The sequence below is a fragment of the Dermacentor silvarum genome, chromosome 8 (genome assembly GCF_013339745.2).
Source record: "Dermacentor silvarum isolate Dsil-2018 chromosome 8, BIME_Dsil_1.4, whole genome shotgun sequence".
NCBI classification, from domain to species: Eukaryota; Metazoa; Arthropoda; class Arachnida; order Ixodida; family Ixodidae; genus Dermacentor; species Dermacentor silvarum.
Genome location: NC_051161.1, coordinates 32,898,954 through 32,924,256, shown reverse-complemented (window position 1 = coordinate 32,924,256; position 25,303 = coordinate 32,898,954). Strand labels below are relative to the sequence as shown.

Here is a 25,303-nt window from a genome sequence, read left to right as displayed (position 1 = left end):
TATGCCTAATAAGTGTACTGGCAGGCCTTCAGAGCTATTTCGGACGTGCCTGTGGTGATTTGAGCCCTTGGGAGCACTAAAAAGACATGCATTCATTTTTTCGGACATTGTTGATGTTGAGTGTATATTGCAGTCAGATTTAGTTATGTTGCTCTGTGCACAAGAGAGTTCGTTCTTTGGTACAGTCGCCGATGGATTTTCTGGACTCCAATAATTCGGACTTGCTGGATATTTGTGTTGAGACACCAAATTTGTGGCTTGCACGTTCTTTGTTTCAAACATTTCTTATTGATCCAGGAAGCATAATACACGCTCAAAGATTCTATATTTCTAATATAATTTCTAATTATAATAGATTCTAATTTTATATCGCATTATTTATGTGAACGATTTTCGGTTTTGGTTTCTGGGCGTCAAGTTGGACAGTGACGTCACTGTCTAGGAAGCTTGGTCACACGGGCCCACAAAGCTGTGATGCATGCACTGCTGCATTGTCTGCTCTCGCGCACACGTTCTGTACCAGCGCAGGCAAACAAAACCATGCCGACAGTTGTCATGGCTAGCTGCGGCAGCTCCGATTCCGACTCTACGTCTGCGTCCGATGCGGCTCACTGCACTCTAGACTCGAGGCTCTCTAGCTTGCCCGGTGCTGTGGGTTACCGCTCATTGTATGTCACTCTAATGTGGCATGACGTCGCTAAAACTTTTGTTATGCTTCTAACACAGTGACGTCGGTGTCAATTGCGCTAGCAATGGGTCTCGATCACAAGAACGAGAATTTAGGTACTCTTTAGAAGCGAATTAAAATATATTTCAAGTGTTTGCTTTGTCCAACACTTCATGCTGAGTGTTCTTGCATCCAGAGGAAGCCTACAGCAGGCTTTTTATAGCCTCAAAATTTGGTATCTCAACCCCTTTAAGTAATGCACTGTCAGGGCTAATGCATTTTCGCGACCTATTTTTTTGGCGAATTTAGGCCCCGAAGTTCGATTTTCCGGACTAAATCGCTCGTCCCACACTTGATACCAGCCATGTTGGATTTCCCGCTGGCTTGGCCGGGCTTGGCTTCCAGTGGCCTGCTCTATAGCTTCCAAGATTTGGGGACACTTGCTATGAATAGAGAGCAAGGTCAATTCACATGGTCGCGAAGGCAAGGCTGAAATACGGTTCGAAACCTATGAGCAGCGACATCAATTACGGTCGTGCGATTGAAGCGCGATTACATCTCGCGGGGCAAAATACTGGTTGTTGGAAATTATGCATCCAATACGTCTCCAATGGAAACATTTGAAAAAGTAGAGACAATTCCGTTAGAATAGCAAAATGTGAAGTCACAGGCTGCTTGCTTCCATCCACGAATAATTATGAGTACGAAACTATGCAGGCTTTCTGAAGTTTGCTCATGGCGATGGGTGCTGAGATATTCTGAGATTGTAATGCCATCAAAACTCTCTTATGTGTAGCCATAAAAAGTAATGGCTATACAGTCAAACCTTGATATAATGAACCTCGATTTAACGAAATTCGTGACGTAACAAACTATCTTTATTTCCCTATCCTAGTTCGATTGAATGAATGAAACCTCGATGTAACGAAGGTTTTCGCTGCAAGTTCAACTTCGTTATACCGAGGTTTAACTGTATATATATATATATATATATATATATATATATATATATAATGTTAACCTTCTAAGATTTGATCAGTTTATTTTTGAACTCCCTTTTCACTGAATATTATGTTTTAGCTGTGTCTTCGGTACCAGAGATAAACTACAGGTGGCATGCATGCTGAGTTTGTGAAGAATAAAGTTTGGTTTTTGTGAATCATTTCAATCTAATGTTGATTTTATTTTAACACCGAAATAACAGATGTGTGTTGGTACTAATTACGCATGGATACGGTACTTCGTTCAAAATCTTGGTGCACCTATTGCTCTGAATTCATGCGAAACTCTCAATGCTCACCAGTGTAATGTGTGCGGTTATAGAATGAGGTGTATAAATATGGATGGGAGTATTTATGTTAAGATTGTGACGCGATGTTGTGGCGAATGTTCTCACTTACTACCCTTCGTTTATATTGTTGTGTGCTCAGTATAAGTGACGTCATAGTGATGTGGTGTGAGCTGGCGCAGTAGAGTACTTAGTGCAACAAGCCTCGGACAGTAAATGTTGATTTTTTTCTGCCAAGAAGTTGGCCCTGCGAAATGTAGATGACATTGCTGTGCTTCCACAAGCTGCCATTGCAGGACATACGGGCTTCTATGGCACCTTCGCTACCATACGTACATATACCTTGTAGAGAGCATGCGCAATCCTCTAGTCTGGGAGGCCATGCCCGCTCTTCCTTAGGTGACAAAACGCTCCAGGAGACGGCATTTTTATCTTGTTTTTCGGTGTGCACTATTGTCATAATCACTGAAGGTGGGATCAGTTTTTTTTTCTCCTCGGTTCCTGTTTTGGATGTGGTGTCATCAGAGTAGGTGCGTCTCGGAGACGTTGCATCTTTGTGTATGTTTGTGCGGCTTCATATTTTTGTGATCGTGAGAGGCAAGTGGTGCAAAGTAACATGGCTTGTTTTTTCTTTTTTTTTTTTTTTTTCAATCTCCATGGTGATCTCCGGCAATGGAGATCGCCAACGCGTTGAGGTTCTTGTGGACTGTATTTGGAGACACTGTCGGTTTTGTGCAAATCCGAGCAAATCTGATCGCCTTCAAGCGGCAGGGCATTTTTAGAGATTTTTTATGCCGCTCTAAGCCTAATAAATTATATTTTTGGGGATGAACGAGTTTTTTTTACTATATTTTGGTCCCCGCAAGGTCTGTAAAATCGGTTGGCGACTGTATATTAAAGTATTTCACTATCAGAAGCAGGCACTCCAGCAGAGAAGTTGCAGTTTTGAGAAATAACAAGTTTAAATTGCTTGATCGATGGCCACTTCCATTATGTAATATTCTTGTGCAAACAAATTTAATAACAAGAAAATGAATCTTGTAGAGCTTAATTATGGCCTTGTAATAGGGGGTTTTATCCGGTTTTCTTTAACCCTTTCAGATGCTGTGTACACAATTGTGTATGCCAAGAAAGTACGTCAACAGCGATAGCATTGATGAAAGTAATGGTACATTTAAAATGTGTCACATGCATCTTGAAATGGTTCTGATTGGAATCATGTTGCAAGTTTGAATAACGGGTTCAAAATGTTTTATAGTAACACGAGTGGGAAGGTAGATGGTTGTGTGTACTTTCTCGGTGTGAGTATGTCGTATGTAGTGAGTGTACTCCTTTCATTGTTTTTCAGTGTGTTCTATGAGGCGTATTTTTCAGGTGCCTGGATGGGTACTTTTCAAGCCTGCTGAGACATGAATTATTTGTTCTCATATGTAATGTTCCTGTAGTGAGTTTTCTGATGGAGTCCATGTTTTGTAAACTTGACAAAGTTCTTACTCTGTTCTGCAGCTGTATGCTTTTTACGATTCTGAATATGCAAGAAATGCGGTGAAAATAAGTTTTCAGTCAACAGAATTCATTGGCGTCTGAAAGGGTAAAATGGTTTACCTACTTTACGTTCAGTACATTGTTCATGTGAACATTCTGAGAGCAGTCAACTGAGAACGCACCTAAATGTGCACATTGTTCTGGGCAGCTGAATTGGTCACACCAAGGGAAGTGACAGCTTTCACAAAGCTTTTCTGGTGTAAAGCTGTTCAACAAAAAGTGCTTGTGCACCTTCTCAAGTCGAAGGATGAACGACAGCCTCGAGTTAAACTTTATTTCTGCAATTGCAACATTTAGCTGTGTGAATTCTTCCCTGGCAGGAACAAAACATTATGGCAGCACACTTCAAGATCTAAGACCGCTTATTTGTTTGCATCCCACTTTTCTGCTTGCAGGCAAAGCGAAAAATTCTTCTTACTGGGACCCCACTGCAGAACAACCTCGTGGAACTCATGTCTCTGCTCACATTCGTCATGCCCAACATGTTTTGTAAGAAGGCGGACCAAATCAAGCTCATGTTTTCAGCAGCCGCTGTGAGTTCTTCTTGTTACAGTTAACCTCTTCTAGCCTGTTGTCGCAATTTCGCGACAGCAAATTTGAGCTCATAAATTCATAGGGAACTCTTAAGCAAGAGAAATCCTGATTTTGACGTCATGTGTGGTCATGACGTCAAGATCAGGATTTCTCAGATTCCGTGAAAAAAAACCTTGCCTTATATTTGAATAAATATGGTAGTTTTAAGTTTGGTAACAAGATTTGCAGGTAATGTATTGTACGTTCATTTTTCTGTGCTACATTTTGTTTGAATTATTGTGTGGAAAAATAAATACTGCACACAAATACTGCCATAGTGCACATTGTCACAATGATAAGTTCACTTTTACAGGTCTGTTTCACAACTGGTCCAGATGACTATTACGTATGATGGGGGTTGTGTAAGTTAACAGTGGTGCAGTTGTAGCTTCCGTGCTCATCATTGTGTTGCCTGCTAATAACGGTAATCACTGTTTAGCATACTTGCAGTTTTCCACACTGCTGCTTACAAAAGCAGTGAAGCAAGCACACTGCTAATGCTTACTCACTAGGTTTGGCATCCTACTCCGTAGAGTGCCTAATGTTAATGTTGAAGCATTGCCCACTTATTAGAAGTCAGGACAAGAATGATCTTGTCTGCAAGAATAGCCAAGTGTAAAACATTATTCCAAGGCAGTGCTATAAGCAGGAGTGTCACATCCCAGAACCTCATCAATGCCACAGCAATTTGTTCCTGCTTGAGTATCACATCTCATATTTACACATTCCATTTTGTTGTGTTATTTCTTGAATTTTCATTTTTGAGGCCGCTCTATGCAGTACTGCAGCAACTGATTTTATACCGTTCACGTAATAGCATTGTTATTCACTGCTTGTCCACAAAAAGTATTCAAAGTGCTAGAGTAGGAATGATAGGGGTGAGAATTGGAAGTCTCCGACAACCAGCTCCTTCATTACTCACCTTAATTTTTCGCAGAAGAGCCCTCGCTCAAGTTCTCAGATGGATATTTTTGCCATAGATGCCTTGCAACCTGTTCTAATCATAGGATTTTTGCTAAATGAGTGCATTTATGTATTACTTCCTGGCTTCAATTCTGAAATTTCAGCATGTGTCAATGTAAACTATTGGTCATTTAGTTAAATAGTACATTGGCTAATTAAGCATTGTTACTGTTGTAGTTTATCAAGCAAGTAATGTTTGTCTCTTTCCACAATTTTCCTAAAGAGGTGGAATGTCGCAATCTGATATGGTTTATAAATCTTAAAAATTCATTTCATGTAAAAAAAGAAAGGGAAGCAATACACCTGGCTTATGTAGTAGTGAATCTTGGTGACAGCTGTTTTTTTTTTTTTTTTTTTAATAAGAAAATCATCGTGGGTTATAAGGAGAGCTTAGCCACAGTTGAGGAGTTGTGGCCGTAAAAATAGAGCTGGTTGAACGACTTCAGTTGTGTTACCTCCGACTGCAGAAAAACGAGGAGGAGCAAAGTGGCTTTGAGCGGGACCGAATCGAGCACGCCAAGAAGATCATGCGGCCATTTATCCTGCGGCGCCTGAAGCAGGATGTGCTGCAGCAGCTTCCAGTCAAGCACGAGGAGGAACGATACTGCACCATGACTCCTTATCAGCAGACCTGTTACCTCAACATGGTGGCGGCACTCTCGAAGGAGGTGACTGCATAGCATTGAGCAAATGCCCATTGAATCCTGCACTCACTATGAACATTTAAGAATTTTGTACTTCTTTTGTTGCCAAAGCCTATATTGATTTGTTTTCAAAATAGCAAGATAATGGTGCAACCCTGGGGCTACTGTGAGCTTCCCTGTGGGTATGAGGATTTAAAGGGGGAAGTACCATGCTCTTAAAACTATCTTCTATTTCTTTAAATAGAAACTCACACTGTTTGTATATCTTGGCACACTATGTTGTATGAAATATTTTCCATTGTGTTGTTTTTCACATTCTTCTCAGAGCCCTAATTGTGATGACCCCTCGGTTTTGATGACATCTTTGCTTAGATGGAGCAGTACCCTGGTTTTAGTACATATAACACTGCAATTTCTTTTTTTTTTTGTAAGAAATAGAGACACCTGGATTACTGCAACAAAAAGTTCGTAAAAGAAGTTTTTTTTTTTTTTTTAAAGTGCCAGAAATAGATTTGACTCCCAAAAGATTTTTTGTTCTATAATCTTGGTTCAAGTTAGCCTAGAGCTTTACTTTATCTTTATTGCATGAATCAGTTACTGTTATTGTGCAGATACTACAGATACAACTGCACTCGAACCTCGTTATATCTGTTACTTCGTTATATCCATTATTGCCATTTACTGGAGTATATGGCCAAAGGGGTGCACAATTGTAAACATGGAAATAAGAAGACGGCTTTGCAGCCCGCGGAACCACTACGCAGCTATGCATGCGATGAAATTTGAATAAAACAACAAAGGAATCGTCAACATGTGCAACATGCGACAGCCTTTAGAGAGCTGCCTTCTGTTCCATTGTGATGGGCTTTCGTGTCCGCTTTACACTAGGCTCGTCGCGGTCGAGCAGCATGTGGCACACAACATCCCTCCCGGCTGTGTGATCGAGGAGGCGAGCGAACTTCACCGCGCCCTCCGAGATTGCACTGATGTTAATGCGACCTCATAGGCCACGCCCAGCTGCCGGCCCGTGCAGCGCACCACAGGGAGGGGGAGAACGGAATGCGCAATCTTTCGCACCACGGCACGTAGCCGCACAGCATGGTGCGACTCGCGCAGGCTTGTGCATGACCCCCCGAGATTGCGCCGGGGAGATCTCGGAGGCCACGTCCAGCTGCGCCTTCCTGTGCGGTGCGCCGCGTAGCAGTGAATACACTAATCCTTCACAGCGCGCATGTGGCCACGCAGCGTGGCGTGGCTCGTGCAGCCAGGCACACGCAAGAGAGATAGGTCGGTGGAGTAGTGCGATAGTGAGCTGTGGCATTGAGAAAGACCAGTGTTGCTCGACGACCTATTCGAAAACTGCCGCAGAGAACGAGTGCCGAGCCCCGCGGAAAGCGATGTACTCGGCGCGGAACGGTCGGGTGTTTTTTGGTTTTGGAGATGAATTTAGTTTGTTATATCCATTAGCAGAACAATTTCACTTCGCTAAAATGAGGTTTTAAATACATACCTAGATCTCTATGGGGATTTCAAGGGGAAGTTAATTTACTTTGTTATATTCATTATTTCATTATATCCCGTTTCGTTATAACGAGGTTCGAGTGTATAAAATTGTTGCTTTCCCACAAAATATTATCGGTACTACAGTCAAACCCACTTACGATACCGGTTTTAACAATATATCAGATATACCAATTTAGCAGCCCATGAGCCGTCAAGTTTTGTATGTTATCTATTGTAAAATAAACAGCTTACTACAAGGCTCCCATGCCACGTTTATAACAATAAATCTGGCTACTGGATGTGCGTGCCGAAAGAAAAAAAATTGAAATTCTTAATAAAAAATAAAATAAGAAAAGAAACAGAGCACACAAGCTGCTTTGCCAAGCCTGCCTTTGTGCCACACAGCCCGCATGACACGTGTTCGTTGCATCAAATCACCAGCCTTGCATGCCCCTCTCCCGTCTTCCTTCCACCCACTTGCCAACGGCAGAGAGGTGCAAGGCACAAAAGTGGGGCGAAGTGGTTTGCATTTTTTTTATTTTCCGGGTTCTTGCATTCCTTTACTTTTCGGTGCAGGACACCCAGTAGCCAGATTTAATTGTTATAATTAATAATGCAGCATGGAAACATTGTAGTAAGTGGTTTATTTTACCATAGAACACACACATAAGTTCACTGTGCAACAGCTGCTCTTTGTTACATCCGAGTATTGTTAAAACAAGTAATGCTATAAGTGGGTTTAACGGTACTTCTTTCTGTGTAATTAAAATGCTTAGATGTTTGTCCACACTGCTTTTTTCGTGCAACTAGGTTATAACTATAGGAATTTTTGGCACTTGAACATTGTTATAGGTGGGTTTGAATGTAGCACTTTTTTGCTCCTGAACTCTGTTATGCTTTCTAGCATGCATCTGGCACTTGCTTTTGTTGGTGTTCGTGTTCACATATTTCTTCCTTGTGAAAGCTTGCCATGTTTTCTACACTAGCCAAGATGTTGAACTTACTGAGGTGCTTATTCTTAAAAAATATGGTCCTGCCGCAGTTCAAGGAAAATCATGAGGGCCAGTCAGGAATGCTGATGAAATTACGGCGAGCTTCAAACCATCCACTGCTTCTGCGCAACCACTATGACCTGGAGAAACTGAGAACGATGTCCCGCGTCCTGCTGAAGGTAGTATTTCTAATACGCTTCACATTAGTTTTTCTTGCTAATGCCACTTGTTGCTCCAACTTACAGGAGCCATCTTAATATTGAAGGATATTTTCACCAGGCAACTGGTTGGGAAAAGGCAAATGTTATACATTAAAACCTCGTTAATTCGGATTTCACGTTACTGAAAAAAAAATGTCCGAATTAACCGAATGTCGAATTGTAGAGGGTACCAAGGAAACAATGAACAAATGCTTGCTACGTCAACAGGCTTTTGCCGAGCTTCGGGAGTTGTCTGAATTAACCAATGTGTGGCCAAATATGTCTGAATTAACGAGAGTTTAATTGCACTAAATGCATACGCTTGCCGGGACCAAAGGACAAGGGTCAAATTAACGAGGTTTTACTGTACAGTCATACCTTGATTTAACGAAATTTGCGAGACAAAGATGTTTAGACCATAAAATTTCTTACTACAATTACTGCGATCATTGAGCTACGATGGGAACGATGGTTAGCACATGAATTTGTCTGATCTTCGTGCTTGTGGCTTGAGACGTTCTTGTGGATTTGTTTACTATACTTTACCTACCTTTAGTGGCAAAAATTTGTAAGCAATCCTAGTTTTCTAAACGCAGAAGGCAGCAAGACTCCGTGTGCACATGCATAATAACTGAGATATGTGGCATTTATGACGCAACAGGGGGTGTCCAAATTCACGCCCCAGCGATGGTTGCCTCTGGATAACAGACAGATCTCGAAAGCTATGTTTTTGCTAACTGCATTCGTCGAAAGCAGTTTCAGAGCCAAAAACATGTCATAGACGCCGAATTTTAGACACCACCTATATTTTGTTGAAAATGATCAGTTTGCGAAGTCACAAAGCCATTTGAAGCCAGAAGGATGAAGTTGAGCCAAATCCATGTACCATTATTCCCATTACTGGCTCAACTGCCATGCTTGAAGCTCCTGCAGATGCTAGTGCCAGAGTTCCCTCTAGTGATTTTTGAAGGAAACTCTATGGTTTCAATAAAACAACTTCTCTTCATCAGGGTCCTGACAAAAACAAGTCTCCTTGACGAAAGATTGGCTCCAGAGGCGTTCTTTGTTCGACCGTTGTTAATTTACTGCCAGTGTTCTGTTGCGCAACTACAGCACTTGGTAAAGAGTTGATAATTCAATGTGAAGCAAACCCGGGGAAGGCTGTATGTGCTCAAACAAGAAACGTAATGTCCTTGGTAGCGTTTATCCCAAATGTTTCTATCTTTGCTTGGCATTACATCCCATTGTGTTGGGCACAGCAGCTGTGCTGTATGTCTGTGTCATACACATGGGTGGCACAACTGCGATTTATGTTTATTAGAGAGATTTTGCTTGTCCGTAAGCTTATTACCAGGGGTGTGTGAATACCGAACAGTAGATTTCAAATAGAATATCGAATCGAACCTAGAAAAAAAAAAGCCAGATGTTGAATACAGTCGAACTGACCTGTAATGTTACTGGTTTTAGAAATATGTTCGTTATAACAATGAGAAGCTGCTACACCATCAACTTTTGTAAGTTTTCTATGGCGAAGTAACCCACTTACTACTATGCCCCCATGCCACATTATCAATTGTAACGATGAAGTCTGGCTGCTGGGTGTCCATGCCAAAAAGTAATGGAATGTGAAATCCCTGCAAAAAAATAGAAAAGAAGAGAGAGACAAATTCGAGCCACTGCACCCTTGCCTACGGCCCAAACGGCCGCCATGCGCTCATGCAATAGAACCTGTTTTCCAGCCCTCCACGCAGCACCAGCTTCGTGCGCCTCTCTCTCGTCGCCCTTCCACCCTTCCGAACACAAGTGAACGGTACCCTTAACTCTATGCCACGCTACCCTCCGAAACATGAATGGACTGGGACAATAGGTGACCCGTAAAAGAGCGAGGGATTCTGGAATGCGCCGTCTGCTAGCTGTTTCAGGTTAGAGTCAGCGCAGCCGCCACCACAGCTTCGCCGTTGAAGCCCATTGATGCGCTTGCAGTCTGGCTTTGTCACACATGATTACCCGGTTGCAGGCGCCTAGCAAAACCATTGTCGACTGTTCAGCCGTTGGCTGCTCAAATTCAAGCGTTAAAGGTAAACACACGTAACTACTGCCTTACAGCATCCCTTGCTGAGTCAGCTGTGTACAAGCATCAGAGGCATGGCTGCCACTTTCAAAACTGTAACAAGGCAGAGACCATCAGAGAACAAAAACAAGATGAATGTATACAGTGCCACTTAACAGGCGGCCTTGAGCTGTGTAAGGGCCGACGCGGAATGGTTCCCCAAGATAGTCAAACCTCGATATAACGAAGTTGTACTTGCAGTGAAAAACTTCGTTATATCGTGAATTTTGTTATATCGAGGTTTCGTTAATTTAATAGAACTAAGATGGGGAAATAAAAATACTTCGTTACATTACGAATTTCGTTAAATCGAGGTTCGTTATACCGAGGTTTGACTGTATTTCTTCTCTAACATTGACTGAGACAATCAGAACTATTTCAGTACTTGCATACTCATATAGCGGTATTATTAAACATGGTTTTAAGGCATAAATTTAAATGAGACACAGCGAGATAACCCGCCGTGGTTGCTTAGTGGCTATGGTGCTGGGCTGCTAAGCACGAGGTCGCGGGATTGAATCCCGGCCATGGCGGCTGCATTTCGATAAGGGCGAAATGCGAAAACACCCGTGTACAGTGGAACCCCGTTGATACGTTCCTCAGTGCTGTGTTTTCCCGGCTGCTACGTCGCGTTTTTGCGGTAACTCCCATTGACTTCCGTGTATTATGTTCCCCCTTGATATGTCGCCAATCTGTTATGTTCCTGCATCTTATGTTGGTTTTGAACGTAGCGGTCACTTAAATTTAGCGGTGCAGCCAGCTTGTACGTTGAAACAATCAACCGAAGTTTGCAATAATCAACCGAAGTTTGCAATATAAGCGACCAAAGCTTGCAGTAAGCGACCAAAGTTTGCAGTAAGCGACCACAGTTTGCAATAAGCGGCCAAAGTTGCACAAGCTAGGCGCTGCACATGTGCATAGAGCAGTTTGTGAAGCACCCGAAGCGAAGTGTGCATCAGTTGAAGCCTACCGGGAACCACGCACTCTGGGGCAGATCCACCGACTGTAGCGCTACATTTATTTTGGAACCGACAAGAGTCCTACATAAGTAGCATAATTGCTGGTTCTCGTAAGTCAGCTTCACTGCAATGGAGACGTGTTTTGCAGTGAAGCATAAGTAAAATATTGTGGTCAAGCATATTAAGAGTTGAAAGGGGCCACTGTGTCGAAACTTTGTTCATGTTCCCTTAATTATACATCTAGACTTCTAATAACTGTACTGGCAGCCATTCAGAACTGTTTCTGACATAGCTGTGGCAATTTGTGGCCTTCCTCACTAGTTACGTTTTCCCAGCTGTTACATTTTTTTTTCATGGTCCCTTGAAAAACGTATCAACTGGTTTCTACTGTACTCAGATTTAGGTGCACGTTAAAGAACCCCATGGGGTCGAAATTATTCCGGAGCCCACACTACACGTGTCTCATAATCAAGTCGTGGTTTTGGCACGTCAAACGCCATAATTTAATTTAACAGCGAGATACATAATACTCGTAACCAACTAGCCCACATTAGTTCCTTGAAAGCAGATAGAGGTAATGCGCAGCTGTAATGTGTCGGCGATACGGCCATTCCCCCATCTAGTTGACAAAAAAGCAAAAAATTCTAACTATGTACCACTTCAAATGAACCTCGAGTTTCGACCGAGAAATGCCGTTGACAGCGTGCAAAGTTTTCAAGCATTTTAACCACTTCATTTTCTAATTACGCTAGCTGCGCCGTTACCGACGATATCGGTTGCAGCGACGATCACATAGCAGCATTTACCAGACCACTGTAGCCATTGCCTCAGCACCCGATTTTCTAAAGTAATGCTTCTATATGCTTGATAAATTATCGGATAAAGATAACTTTTTCATCTGTCTGACTGATCCACAGACAGAGCAGTCAGTGACGGTGCGTCCAAGCAGTGGCAAATGTTGTAGAGCTAAACCTTTCAGAAACAAAAAAAGTTCGCCGAAACGAAAACCAAAGTTCGTTTATGAATAAAGGCGTATCCTTACCATTCTTGGCTTGTTATCGTTGCACCCAGAGTGAACTGAAACCTAGAAATCGGCTGCATGAATGGCACGACATTGCTGGGCGACAAAGCGGATGGAAAGCTTCGCACGACTGACAGTTGAAACCGCACAGAAAAACATGTGCACCGGGCATGCCGCCGATGCCGCCGTGTCAGGTGTGTCGTCCGTTGAACCGGAAGCTGCCAGCAGACAGCACGCTCCACAATTCCTTGCGATTGCTCAGTTTTACCAGTCGCCTATTGCGCTGACAGCGCTGCTCCTAGATTGCCCGCTGGCCCCTCCTTCTGGGCAGTTTTGCCAACTGATTAGGTCGTTCGTGCTTGTCTTTGTTGGGTGACTTAATCACCACTCTGTGCGTAGCTATCACTGGCGCTGTACACGGTCCACCGTGGTTGGCGCCGATGGTGAAGAGGCGCCTTTTAATTGTCAGGTTCTGCATGATTTGCTACCTGTCAATGATATTGAAATAGGGAAGGTCACAGCGGGAAGGTCACGTGGAGACACACACACACTCCCCTCCTTCCCCTTTCCATCTGTCGTCCGCGCAGATACATATATGCAGTTGGGCGGTCAGTGCACTATAGTCACATGACAGTTTCGTGCCTGTCATGTAAATCTAACGCTACAAAAAATTTACCGATTACGACACTAGTCTCTAATGCGAAATTTGCGTATAGCTCTATACGTGTTTTCATTTCGCGATACAGTAGAACCCCGCTGTTACGTTCCAGGGTGCTGCGTTTTCCCGGCTGTTACGTCGTTTTCGGCCGGTCCCAGCATATCGCTCATAGGACCCAATGTATTGGTAACCCCGCTGTTGCTGATGCCACTGTTGGACCGTTCCCGCATCATGCGTTGTGAACTGCCACCGCGCGCTGTTCCGAGCGGCCATTTTGACTCTTCATGTCGCTTGGCTTGGTACCTCGATGATGGGATTGGCCGCCCAAAGTGCCGGGGGCGACACCCATGATGTATTTTCGGTTTCTGCCAGCAAAAGCATGACTCCATGGCCACGAACTTGCTCTGACAACGCGAGCAAACGCTTCGCACTGTGTCTTAGAAACTTGAGATTACCCGACCCCCTACACTAGATGTGCGGGAATACAGTGCACATCAAGGCACCAACCATCTCAGCTCGGCCTTTGCACTTAAAGCAGATTACCTCCAAGATACAGTGTGTGGCCCGCATATGGACAGCCATGGATAGCCACAGCAAGAGTAGAGGAGAAGACGCATGCGCTCCTCCTCAAGCAGGTGCCTTCCTAGCTTGTGCTTTATAATGCCACCGTGAATTAATCCCCTTACGCTAAAGGAATCATCAGCTCTCGTGTTTCTCCGAACGCTTCGAGCTGCTGTGCGCCCCGCGGCCTCCGCAATGTTTACTAACGCAACAAATGGTGCAGGCTGTGTTTCTGGCATACCATGTCCCAGTGCATACTATTCGATGGTGTTTATGCCTCTCAGTATTTTCATGCGGAAGGACGCTTGCAAATAACTTTTGCCTTGGCTGACATTTTTATAGTCTTTAGCTAGATTTATCCGCCATACAGGTTCCAAGTACATGCTTGAAATGGCTGAAAACTTCCTTAGATTGAAACAGTGTCACAAAATTACTTTGTTATATCGCAAAAAACATTCAATGGAACTAAGATCGGGAAAGAAAAATAGTTAGGAAAATAAAATAAAAAGGGAAATTTTATTTAATCGGGGTTTGTCATGTTGAGATTTGACTGTATTATATAAAGGGTATTTTTGTACTATACAGGCAAGCTAAATCTCAGACAGTAGCACTGAGGCATTGAAGCTGCACATTGCTTGCCATGTAGTCTTCATTCCTTGGGTACGATCGTATGCGGTACACTTCTTGTGTGTGCTTGTATGTAAATGTTTGTTGACTGGCTTTTGCATAAGTTTCTGTGTTCTTTCTATTTTCTCAGGAGCCAACATACTTTGATGCCAATCCCGACTTAATATTTGAGGACATGGAAGTGATGTCGGACTTTGAGCTGCATATGCTCTGTACCAAGTTTCCTGTAAGGAAACCTTTTCTTATTGGTTATCTTACCTGCCATTTTCACCTGTTGTTTGCATTTGCTGGATGGGCTTGAATACAGTGCACTCTAGTCTTAATAATATAATTTTTCATGGGAACAATTTACAGCATGAGCAAGAGACGAAGGCACCGAAAATGACCAACCAGCGCTGTTTATTTGGTAGCACGAGTTACTAAGTAACCCAAGCCCACACTTACTTAGAATGTTTCAGTCTATTGTTGCCTCTTTACCGTTACTCTATCTGGACCTTGAGATGGGTGGACTTTTCACAATAATATTATGTATTGCACCTTGTCACTGCGTGTACAAGAATAGTAGTCCTCTGACTTCCTAAAATAGCGTTCTTAACCACGCTATTCACTTTGGGGCCAACATGAGGTGACTCAAAGCACTCTTAACATGATATTCTGTGTGGAATTGTTTCATATAAAAAAAAATTGTATAATGAAGCAGCTGCAGCATTTGGTTTGTCTACATTGAAGTCACTAAGAGGAGGTGCTAGTGCTGTTAGACAGGTGCTCTCTGTTGAGGAAATTTTTGTCTTTTTTCAGTGGTCTGTTGAGTGTTTCATACAGTCGACGACCGATAATGTGGACTTCACAGGGAACGTAAATAAGTCCGAACTATCGAATGTACGAAAAAACTAATGTGCCCAAAAAAGATAATTTTATTTACGTTTTAATACCCCTGTGCTAGGAAGAAGTGGTCGATTCGTTGCTGCATACACTTCCGCTTACATGCAACCAAGTACGCCTATATTTCTGCCGGTTTTCTGTTGTTGCTGTGCGCTGATGCAAGGACTGCAAAGGCTCGAGTCACATTCGCACGGCACATCATCATCCGAGTTAAGAGTCGCTGTTTGACTGCGAGAGAACTTGCTCAATTATTTCGTCATTGTTGAGTTCGGTACACAACACCGCTCTGTCGACGTCCTGCAAAGTCTTCAAATGTAACGGCGCAGGAATCAGCACACCGCAGCCTAGCAGCTCATCAATGATGTCCGCATTTGAGCTCGTCGTGGTAGGCAGCAGTTCAGGCTCTTCAGTTGCGGAGTCGGGGTCATTCGAACTACGGCTCAAGACTCATTCAGAGTCAGACTGGAAGGGAACCGTTGGTGCCATTTGACGCAGCCTATCATTAACTTCACGAGAAAGACTTCTTGGAGCCAGCAGAGCGCTGTCTGGAACTAGCCTACTAAACAAACAGAATGGCAAGAGTGGGTCGTACGCTAGGATGCTGGAATAGGGTGTGATGATCGCGATCTTCATGCGACCTTACAATTCAGGCAAAGCCTCCAAGATCAGCATTTGTAATTTAATCTCAGGCGTAGTGCTGTGACCAAGACAAGGCATCAAGGATTACCGTTCACATGTAATCTTTGAGGCCATACTTGATGTCTCGTATCTCCGAGGCCATACTTCATGTCTCATTGAGGTTGCCAGAGGAGATAATGGCGGCAGAATCCGCGTATGCTACAGTCACGGACGGAGTTCGGATAATCGAATGTAGAGCTGGCGGCTGTCCGTAATATCGGTCGTCTTTACACATTAAGTCTACGGGGTCATTGGTGGTGCCGCGAAGCTGTCTGAATTACCGAGCATGTCCGGATTATCGGTGTCCGATTTATCGGTCAGCGAATGTATTATTATTGCAGGATGGGGCTCTGCAGGAAGAACAATTGTATTGAACATTGTCATTTAACCACATTATCTGAGCCTCATGTTCTTCCTGCGCTCTCACCTGAACATGGAACACTTGTTTTTCTGATTTTCTTCCCATTTCACAGGTCCTTCACGAGTTCAAGCTCGATAACGACAAAATGCTTGACTCGGGCAAGTTTATAGCATTAGATTCTTTGCTAAAGGAACATAAAGAGAAGGTGGGTTTCTCTCTCTCTCTTTCATATCCTGCAATTGAGAAAGAAATGCTTTGTGTCTTGTGCTGCAAATAAATTCTACATCTGGCTTGTTCTGATTGTTTCTGACAGTTCCAGTGATGTTGCAGTAGCACTAATCGTTAGCGGTGCAAATTATGTGGTGAAGTGTTAGCACTAAGGCAGTGTTCTGTGTGTGCCTGCATGTATTCGTTTCGTTGCTAGGCCTTACATTCAACCAGCAGAGAGTTCTAGATTGTCTGTATCATGTATTACCCTTTATGGAATACCAGGTTCCCGGGGACAAGTCTGGAACTGCCAGCTTGGTCTACACAGAGTTTACTAGAGAGGACATAGGGCTATTATTGCAGCTGCCAACCATATTCTACTTAGCTGCTGGTCTAAAGTGTCAGCAACAGTACAATTGTCAACATGCAGTTCATTTTCATTTTCCTTTAGTGAGAACATCCATTTAACAAAAATGTTTGTAATGTGGTGTTGTTGGACAAAGCGTTGTCTACTGCCATCTATGCATCCAGTAACCCACTTTATTTTGCGAAGGGGGTAATACATTATACACAAAAGCTAAAGCTGTCTAATGAGAACAGTAGTTGCCCAATAAATGCATTTTTCTTGGGGTTGCTCTTGTGGCTTGCATAATTGTTGTTCCTCACATTCTTGTTCCATTTCTTTGTATTGTTCACTCCAGAACAATCGCGTGCTAATATTCAGCCAGTTTACTATGATGCTGGACATCCTGGAGGTGTACCTCAACATCAGGGGCCACAAATGGTTGCGTCTTGATGGCTCAACTTCTGTGGCCGACAGGTAAACACTGCCATTTCAGGATTGGGGCACCTTTGTCTTATTTGCTGAGCAGACACTATGAAAGTATCTGGATATCTTTAAATCTAAACTTCCATGTAAAATTAAGCAGCATGTGTGAAACTTCACAATGCTGATTTGATCTTCTGTATAGCCAAAGATGATCAGAATTTTAAAAGTACCTAAGGGAGGATGAGGGTTTTAAAAAATTCACCGATGATTACGATACACCCTAACGCGAAACTTGAGCACAGCTCTATACCTGTTTTCGTTTCGCAATATATTGGCTGGCATGGACAATCTGTCTCGTGCGGCACGTTGCAAATGGAGCGAAGTGTGGCACGACTGCCATCTGCTTCTGTTTAATAACTCATCTGTCTGCTTTCAGTGCATTGTTTTCAACATTTCTCACTCTTTTTCACCTTTGATGTCCATGTGTGCATTGGTGTTCCTTGACTAATTCGCTTTCTTGTGCTCCTGTTACTACAGGCAAGACTTGATAGACAGGTACAATGAGGACGACAGCATCCTGGCTTTCCTTCTCTCCACACGGGCAGGAGGTCTGGGGATTAACCTCACATCTGCTAATGTGGTCATCATCCATGATCTTGATTTTAACCCTTACAATGACAAGCAGGCAGAGGATCGTTGCCACCGGCTGGGCCAGAGCAAGTAAGAGTCAGTGCCTGCATTCTAGGCTGAGCTCTCTGCTGTGCAGCAACGTCAACCTGCACTTTGGTTTGCTTGCTAATCCAAAGCAGTCATATTCATTTCTTATTGAATGGGCCAACATCCCTACCTTTCACACTTGCGTCTTAAGATGAAACAATCGCACATCTTCACACGTAGTATGGAGAGGCAGGTGCTGTGTACCTCGTTAGAGACATAGGACAGCCGATCACTGTTAGAACAAAAGATATAAGGACAGTGTTCGTAACGTACGTATGGGCTAAAGGCAGCTAGTGCACTATATTTCACTTCCTGCAGTCTACAGGCCTGCAAGATAGACTGTGTTGGTGATGTTTGCCTCCTCAGAATTTCGTGTGCCGATATCAGTTTCCTTAGTTTTTTTCCCTTCCCATCTCTTCAAATGTTATTCTTTGTGGGGTCTCACATGTGCTCTTGGGACAAAGGAACGACAATACAGTAGTGCAAACAATCAACAGGGCATTTATTGCACCTTTCATACACTAATGCACACTAGCCTAATTACTACCAATTGAACATTCACACGGGCGCGCGTCAAATCAAGGAAGTCCGACTCACCGCGACCCGATAGCGAGCGAATACGTTCGCCCATGCTATGACACCATCGCCTAGTAGTTCACGTGTACAGTCACGCGAACGCTGGCGCGCTCGAACGATCCGTGTTCGTCCATACCGGTGTCCCGCTCTAAGCCTCGCGCGACAGTCGCGCGAAGCGGGCCGGCGCACGCGCGAAGCGTCCGTGCGTGTTGGCCGCCGATCCCCAGCCCCAGAGAGCTTTTTCTCCCAAGTGACCCCGGCGTTTCGGTGGCGTTAGCATCGCGACACTAGCGCCATCTCTCGCAACGCGCCGCAACCACCGCCGGTAGCCACGCAGAGAAGCCGGACTACAGGAGACATGCGGGGAAAACAACATCAGGGGACGCGTGAGAGTCGCGCATCCCCACATCCCCCCAACCTTAAATCACTACACATACGCCGGCGAAACATGTCACAAGGCCTATCAACGCGCGCGTCGCGAACAAAAGTTAGTACATGCGACAGTGGCGCCGCCGAGTAAATGTCCACGCGTTATCCACAACGTGCGAGCCGACATTGTCTCTGGGGTGCACCGCTGGCGTCCGTTGGTCACAGCATCAGCTCTGCAGATTCGATGGCACGACTCCAGCACAGGACTCCGGAAACGGCGACGCAGAAGTCGGCACGAGCAAGCGTTGCTTGCGCCGACGCGCCCTGCCGGCGAGAGCCGCCGTAGCCGTTGGTGACTGCCAGCTCTTTTCCCAGCCGCCGAGGGTAGCGAGCCGGACTAACTGGCCACAGGCATCTGCATCGCCTGGGGTAGCTCGATTGTAGTCCGGGGCAGCAGCGCTGACGATGTGCTGGTGACAGCAAACCAGGGGTGACTCCGCTCACGCTGCGTACACTCAACGCACTCGACAAACACTAAAGTAGTGCAAGGGAGAGGAATTCGGCATACGCATCGCCCACGTGGTACGATGTTCAATTCGGCTAGCAAAAATTTCGGGTGGCATTTCAGATGCTAAGTTCACGTGAACAAAGCTTGCTTTCTTGAGTTGAACGAGTAATTTCAATTCATGCGAGGCGAACTAATGAGGGAAGCAATGTGCGACATCTCAACACCACGGTCCACCAGGTTGTGTCCCTCAACGTGTGACAGGCGGCTTTGTTAAGCCTTAGGCCTAATGCGTCGCTACTTTGACAACAACCGGCATCAAAAAAAAAAAAAAAAAAACGAACACCCAAAATGGGCACAAGAACAGGCAGCTGCGAGGAGACGTTAGCTCTGTGAGGTGGTCCTATTCCGCTCGGTGCACACAGCATCCGAGTTGACGGCGCCCACCGTCCCAGACGGTGTCGGAGCACCCGGTGCCAGGCCGTAATACCAGTCAGCCCGTAGCGGCACCCGTGGCCCGTGGCCACCCGGCTCCCTGAGCCTCGACTTCCGAAGTCAAAGATATAGAAGAAGCTATTTACATAAGAAATTCGGACCACCCACGAGGCTTCCGTACTCACTCGCTTCAGGCTTGCCAATGCTCCCCGGGCGCTAGGCCTCGCTCTCCCAGGATGCAGACCACGTGGCTCTCGTACCGACGAGTGTACTTTAAAACACTCGCGAAAAGGCTTAGCATGTTGGAAAGTTCAAACACGCTACAGCAACCGTCGCCTCGCTCAAGAAAGCACACCGCCGACACTAGCGATCAAAATCCACGCTAGGACGAGATGTTTCGGTTGAAACATCTCGAACCGAGCAAAGCTGTTAAAATTATCGTCCGATGCCCCAAGAGCCCCACGTTGGGCGCCAGATGTGGAGTCTCACATGTGCTCTTGGGACAAAGGAACGACAATACAGTAGTGCAAACAATCAACAGGGCATTTATTGCACCTTTCATACACTAATGCACACTAGCCGAATTACTACCAATTGAACATTCACACGGGCGCGCGACAAATCAAGGAAGTCCGACTCACCGCGACCCGATAGCGAGCGAATACGTTCGCCCATGCTATGACACCATCGCCTAGTAGTTCACGTGTACAGTCACGCGAACGCTGGCGCGCTCGAACGATCCGTGTTCGTCCATACCGGTGTCCCGCTCTAAGCCTCGCGCGACAGTCGCGCGAAGTGGGCCGGCGCACGCGCAAAGCATCCGTGCGTGTTGGCCGCCGATCCCCAGCCCCAGAGAGCTTTTTCTCCCAAGTGACCCCGGCGTTTCGGTGGCGTTAGCATCGCGACATTAGCGCCATCTCTCGCAACGCGCCGCAACCACCGCCGGTAGCCACGCAGAGAAGCCGGACTACAGGAGACATGCGGGGAAAACAACATCAGGGGACGCGTGAGAGTTGCGCATCCCCACATCTTTTACCCCCCCTCCCGGGGAAAGTAACAAACTACATTTTTTTCTGATTAACCTCCCTGCCTTCCCTCTGTCTCTCTGAGCAGTGCTGTAAAAGTTTGGTATGCAAATAGTGCTGGTTTTTCTTATGTACAGGAAGCTGATGTTCTAGCTCATTAGCCACCATCCTGAGAAGCTTGAGAAGAAACTAAAGACCGTGCAATAAACAGTGGGATGAACAATGACCGGCCTTACCTTTAGGAGACAGCAAGGCAGTGGTGTGGGTTAGAGAGCACACAGGGTTGCCCATATTCTAGTTGATATGGCAGGCAAAAATGGATTTTGGCAGGCCATGTAAAGTGTAGTGCAGATAACCAGTCGTCTGTTAGAGTAATAGAACGGGTAGGCTAAGGAGAGGGAAGCGCAGCCGAGGACAGCCAAGGATTAGGTGGTGTGATGAAATGAGTAAATTTGCAAGCATAGGATGGAGTGAGCTGTGGCAAGACAGAGGTAATTGGCAATCACTGGATGAGGCCTTTGCCCTGCAGGGGACTTAAATTAGGCTAATGATGATGACACTTATGTACAGCGCAATTGGAATATGGGGACTGCCTAGTTCACGTTCGAGCAAAACAACTTCCACATCTTAACTGTTCTCTCATACACAAGTGACCCATGTCGTTACACAAAATAAAGTGGAAGCTGTAAATCGAATTCAGCATTGGTTCAGTAATGCAAAGAATACTGCTTTACAAGCAGTGTAAAACGACAGCTAAATAGATAACTGCATCTTTACTTGCAGCACAAACGGACCAACAGGAACAAGAAAAACGTAACATGAGCGCTGACTCACAGCTGAAAGTTTATTTCTTACAAACACCACATAAATAAAAAAAAAAACTCACACATGCGTACATCCACACACCAGCCATTACCCTCAACCAAAGTGGGAAACATGAGAGAAGACCAGTATACACAAGATAGTGGGAAGATAGGTGACCTACTTCAAATGCTGTTGAGGGATAGCATGCATTCTTGTACTTGTGTCAGCATAGAAAGTTGTGTAAATCCTTGCATGTCTCATTAAATTGCATGAATTTCTAAAATAATATTTTGTGTAACTTGAATGTAAATGCAATTGGGACAAATTGAAAATGTACGCCTTTTAGCCATTTATTCACAAGGTACACTAAGGTACATTATAAGCAGCTATTACTCCGAATGTACTGCGGATTGCATGTGACAGTTTTTATTTCTGCTTGCTACAGCATCTACAAAAATAAATAAACGTTACTTTCTTGACTCCACTGGGCCAAACCTCGCAGGTCCAAGCATCAGAGTGGCATAAATAATTTACTGTAATTGTTTTTACAAATCCTTTTCAGTGTGCAAAAGGTGGAAACACCACAATGTCATGATACGCTACTGTTTTAGCAATCGCTGCTGCTGCCACACACGAGCTCAGCCAGAATAAACATACATTGCCCCCCCCCCCCGCCTTTTTTTTTTTTGGCATCACGCCTAGCCTTATTGCTACACAATGAAAGGAAATATTTCTCAGTGAGATAATGTCACGATAATGTCGATGACGCCGGGTCCGGCATTTGCAATATAACTTTAGTATCAAATTAATATATCTTATGTTTCCCAACTTTCGTACTTGCTAATGTTATCGTTTTATGTGCAAGAAGCCTGTAAGAAAGTTTCTACGGCTCTGAAGGTATGTGTCAGCACTCCTTTAGGTTAACGTCTCAATTCCTTACAGCATATGGCTGTTCAATCCCCAGTGTAGCTTCGTTGTCCAGTGTTACTGCATCGCTTTCTCACCTGGCGTATGCTCTTTTTATTTTTTCAGGGAGGTTTTCATCATAAAGCTAATTAGTAAGGACACCATTGATGAAGGAATTTTAGCTATTGCAAAGGACAAACTTAAGCTTGAAAGAGACATCACAGACGAGACATGTGAGTGTTGTTTCTGAAGGCATTGTCTTCTCTTTCTTGCTGGCAGTGTGTAATGTGTTGTAATACAATTTTTTGTCTGGTTTTAAATATATGTTAATTGCTTCAACACTACTGTTTATTAATAACATATCTTCTCTAAATATCAAATCTTGTATAAGGTAGCCATGGCACTCACAGGCTGCATTGGCACCGTTTTTGTTCCTTCATCGTAATACCTTATCGTTTTGCTTGTGTATGCTTGCATCACCATTGAAGCCTGCCAGTAGATGCACTAGGGTTTGAACACAGGCCATGAGCGTGCATTTAGTGACTGTCGATGTTCAATGTAATAAATTAATTAATATAACGAAGTAAATCAAAAAATTTTCTCGTTGATATCAGCATGTAACCAATACATGCTTATAACGGATATCCAATACAACAAAGGTATTTTCGTGCGGGATATGAACTATGTTTTAAGAACATTTGACTCTAGTAAATCTTATTGACAGTGTAACTGTGATGCTGGTAATGTATCTGAGTGCTGTAAGTGTATCGGTTCGTGCATCCAGCTGTCGTAGGTATTCATTAAGCTTTAGAAGATGAGTAGCTTGATCATAGGCTGCAGTGTTTTGCAGTGGTGTAGCCTTTCTGCTTGTGCACAGTTGCGTAATGCTGTTCTATTTTGGTCCTTGTCAAAATGCAGCTGTCAGGGCTTAGCCACCGTGCTCATGATTTGAATGTGTATAGGCATTCAAACGTTAGATTTAGGTAATAGTGGAAAAAGGAGCACCACTTGACCGTCTGAGCTTAGAAACTGGATGGTGAAACACTGTGACAAGGTCAAAGTCAAAATGCCGGCCTAGTCTTTATCTACCAGGGAGGAGTGCAGCTCTGTAAAGCTTGCAGGTGTAACTAAAGTGCACAAACTCATGTCTGATTTTTAGACAATCTTTTGTAAACTTTGTCATTTGCTCTAATTGACTTTTGTCTTTGCTTGCTTTTTCATGCAGCCAAAGAAGACGTGGACGTGGCCAGCGTTGCGCAAATTCTCAAAGCTGCGCTAAGCAGCTAGTCGTCCTTTGAGAAATGGACTTTCGCCTTTTATTATAATTTTTTTTTTCTTCAGAGGTACTTCAGTCTGTTCTTCACTGAGACATGTTATGCTGCGATGCAGATCTGTCGTTAACTCTTTTCTTCACTGTACAATTTTGTGATATACATTTCGTTCTTTTATAGTAAAGCTCTACAAAGTTCACTATGTTTCCTTGTGCAAGTATAAAGTACATACTGGCAACTCAGGATGGATGACATGACTGCATCTTGCGAAGTATCACGAAGTCGTGATCTTATGAACTCAAACCGTTAAAATGTTAATTCAGACAATTTTGAAACTTCTTTAGTGAGAATATGTTGTTGAGTATGCTTTAGTTCCTAATTCAGAAGAGGTTCATCCGGTATTTGTGTTAATTCGACTGTCAGAAATGAACAGCAATAGAAAAGATGTAAATTTTATTAAAATTCTTTAGCAAGTTTTGTTGCATTATTATATGCGTACTCCTCACCTGGGCTTTGAAAAATGTTTGAGGTACTAAAACAATGTGCTTCCCTCGCAGTGGTTCATGATAGCGATAAGCAGACCAGGCAACACGTGAGGCTAAATGTGTTGCTCGTTTATATTCTGTATGTTTTAGAGCACTGCAATTGCAGCACACAAGCAGGCATGCTGCATGCTTTTTAAATACGAGGTGTGTTCAAAAAGAAACCGAACTTTTGCTATAACACCTTTACTGCTTATGGTACATTTTAAGTGTTGTCCCCTTCAAAGTAGTCCCCTCTACTGGCAATGCACTCTTCCCATCTTTTCTTCCATTTTAGATGCGAAGCAGCTTATGTTCGGGGCTATGTCACTCTCTCCCTCCCTCCATCCATCCACCGTGCGGTGTCCACACCCGCACTGCGCATGCTCATCCTCCTCCCCCTCCTCTCTTTGTCTCCTCTCCTCTCGGCATTCGTCCTCTCCAACGCTCCTCTTCTCTCCGGATTGCGCAACGAATGGCAACACCTGCGGCTCCGCGCGCGATAATGCGAAGCAGCTTAGGTTAGAGGCGCGACGGTAGGCGCTGCATACTCCGCTGGGGGGCACTACTGTAGCTCGCGGTATAATGACGTGCGCTCCGCTCCTCTCATTCTCCTCCCGCAACGCCGCGATGAGTGCCACGGACAGCGCCAGCGTCAACGCCAGTGTCAGCGCCGTGGACAGCACCGCGGAGAAGAGGGCTCATGACTGCCGATTTTTCTTTACTAAACTTCAAACCTAAGCTATCTCCCTCTTTACCACAGATGTCCATTAATCTTTGCAAGTCTTCCTTGCTGTCAGCCATAAGTACAATTCCATCCACGTACATCATTCCTGGTAATGACTGTTTAATCCATTCTCCTACCCCTCGCTGCTTAACTTCCAACCTTGCTCGAACCTCTGATCTCATGCACAGGACCGCATTGCCGAAAGTTAAACTAGGGACCATCACCCCTTTCCAAATCTC

At 44.4% G+C, this 25,303-nt stretch overlaps 1 protein-coding gene across 1 annotated transcript in view; it reads left to right on the top strand.

Moving 5' to 3' along the window:
- The window catches only part of LOC119460985 (SWI/SNF-related matrix-associated actin-dependent regulator of chromatin subfamily A containing DEAD/H box 1B-like), a 42,268-nt gene extending 17,976 nt beyond the window's left edge, over nt 1-24,292 (top strand). Inside the window, exons 10-18 of the mRNA XM_037722154.2 lie at nt 3,896-4,033; nt 5,504-5,704; nt 8,226-8,354; nt 14,442-14,537; nt 16,345-16,437; nt 17,141-17,259; nt 17,746-17,928; nt 22,672-22,778; nt 23,771-24,292. Coding sequence (XP_037578082.1) covers nt 3,896-4,033; nt 5,504-5,704; nt 8,226-8,354; nt 14,442-14,537; nt 16,345-16,437; nt 17,141-17,259; nt 17,746-17,928; nt 22,672-22,778; nt 23,771-23,832 — 1,128 coding nt within the window. The 3' untranslated portion in view covers nt 23,833-24,292. The remainder of the gene's footprint in view (nt 1-3,895; nt 4,034-5,503; nt 5,705-8,225; nt 8,355-14,441; nt 14,538-16,344; nt 16,438-17,140; nt 17,260-17,745; nt 17,929-22,671; nt 22,779-23,770) is intronic.
- The last annotated feature ends 1,011 nt before the right edge of the window (nt 24,293-25,303 follow it).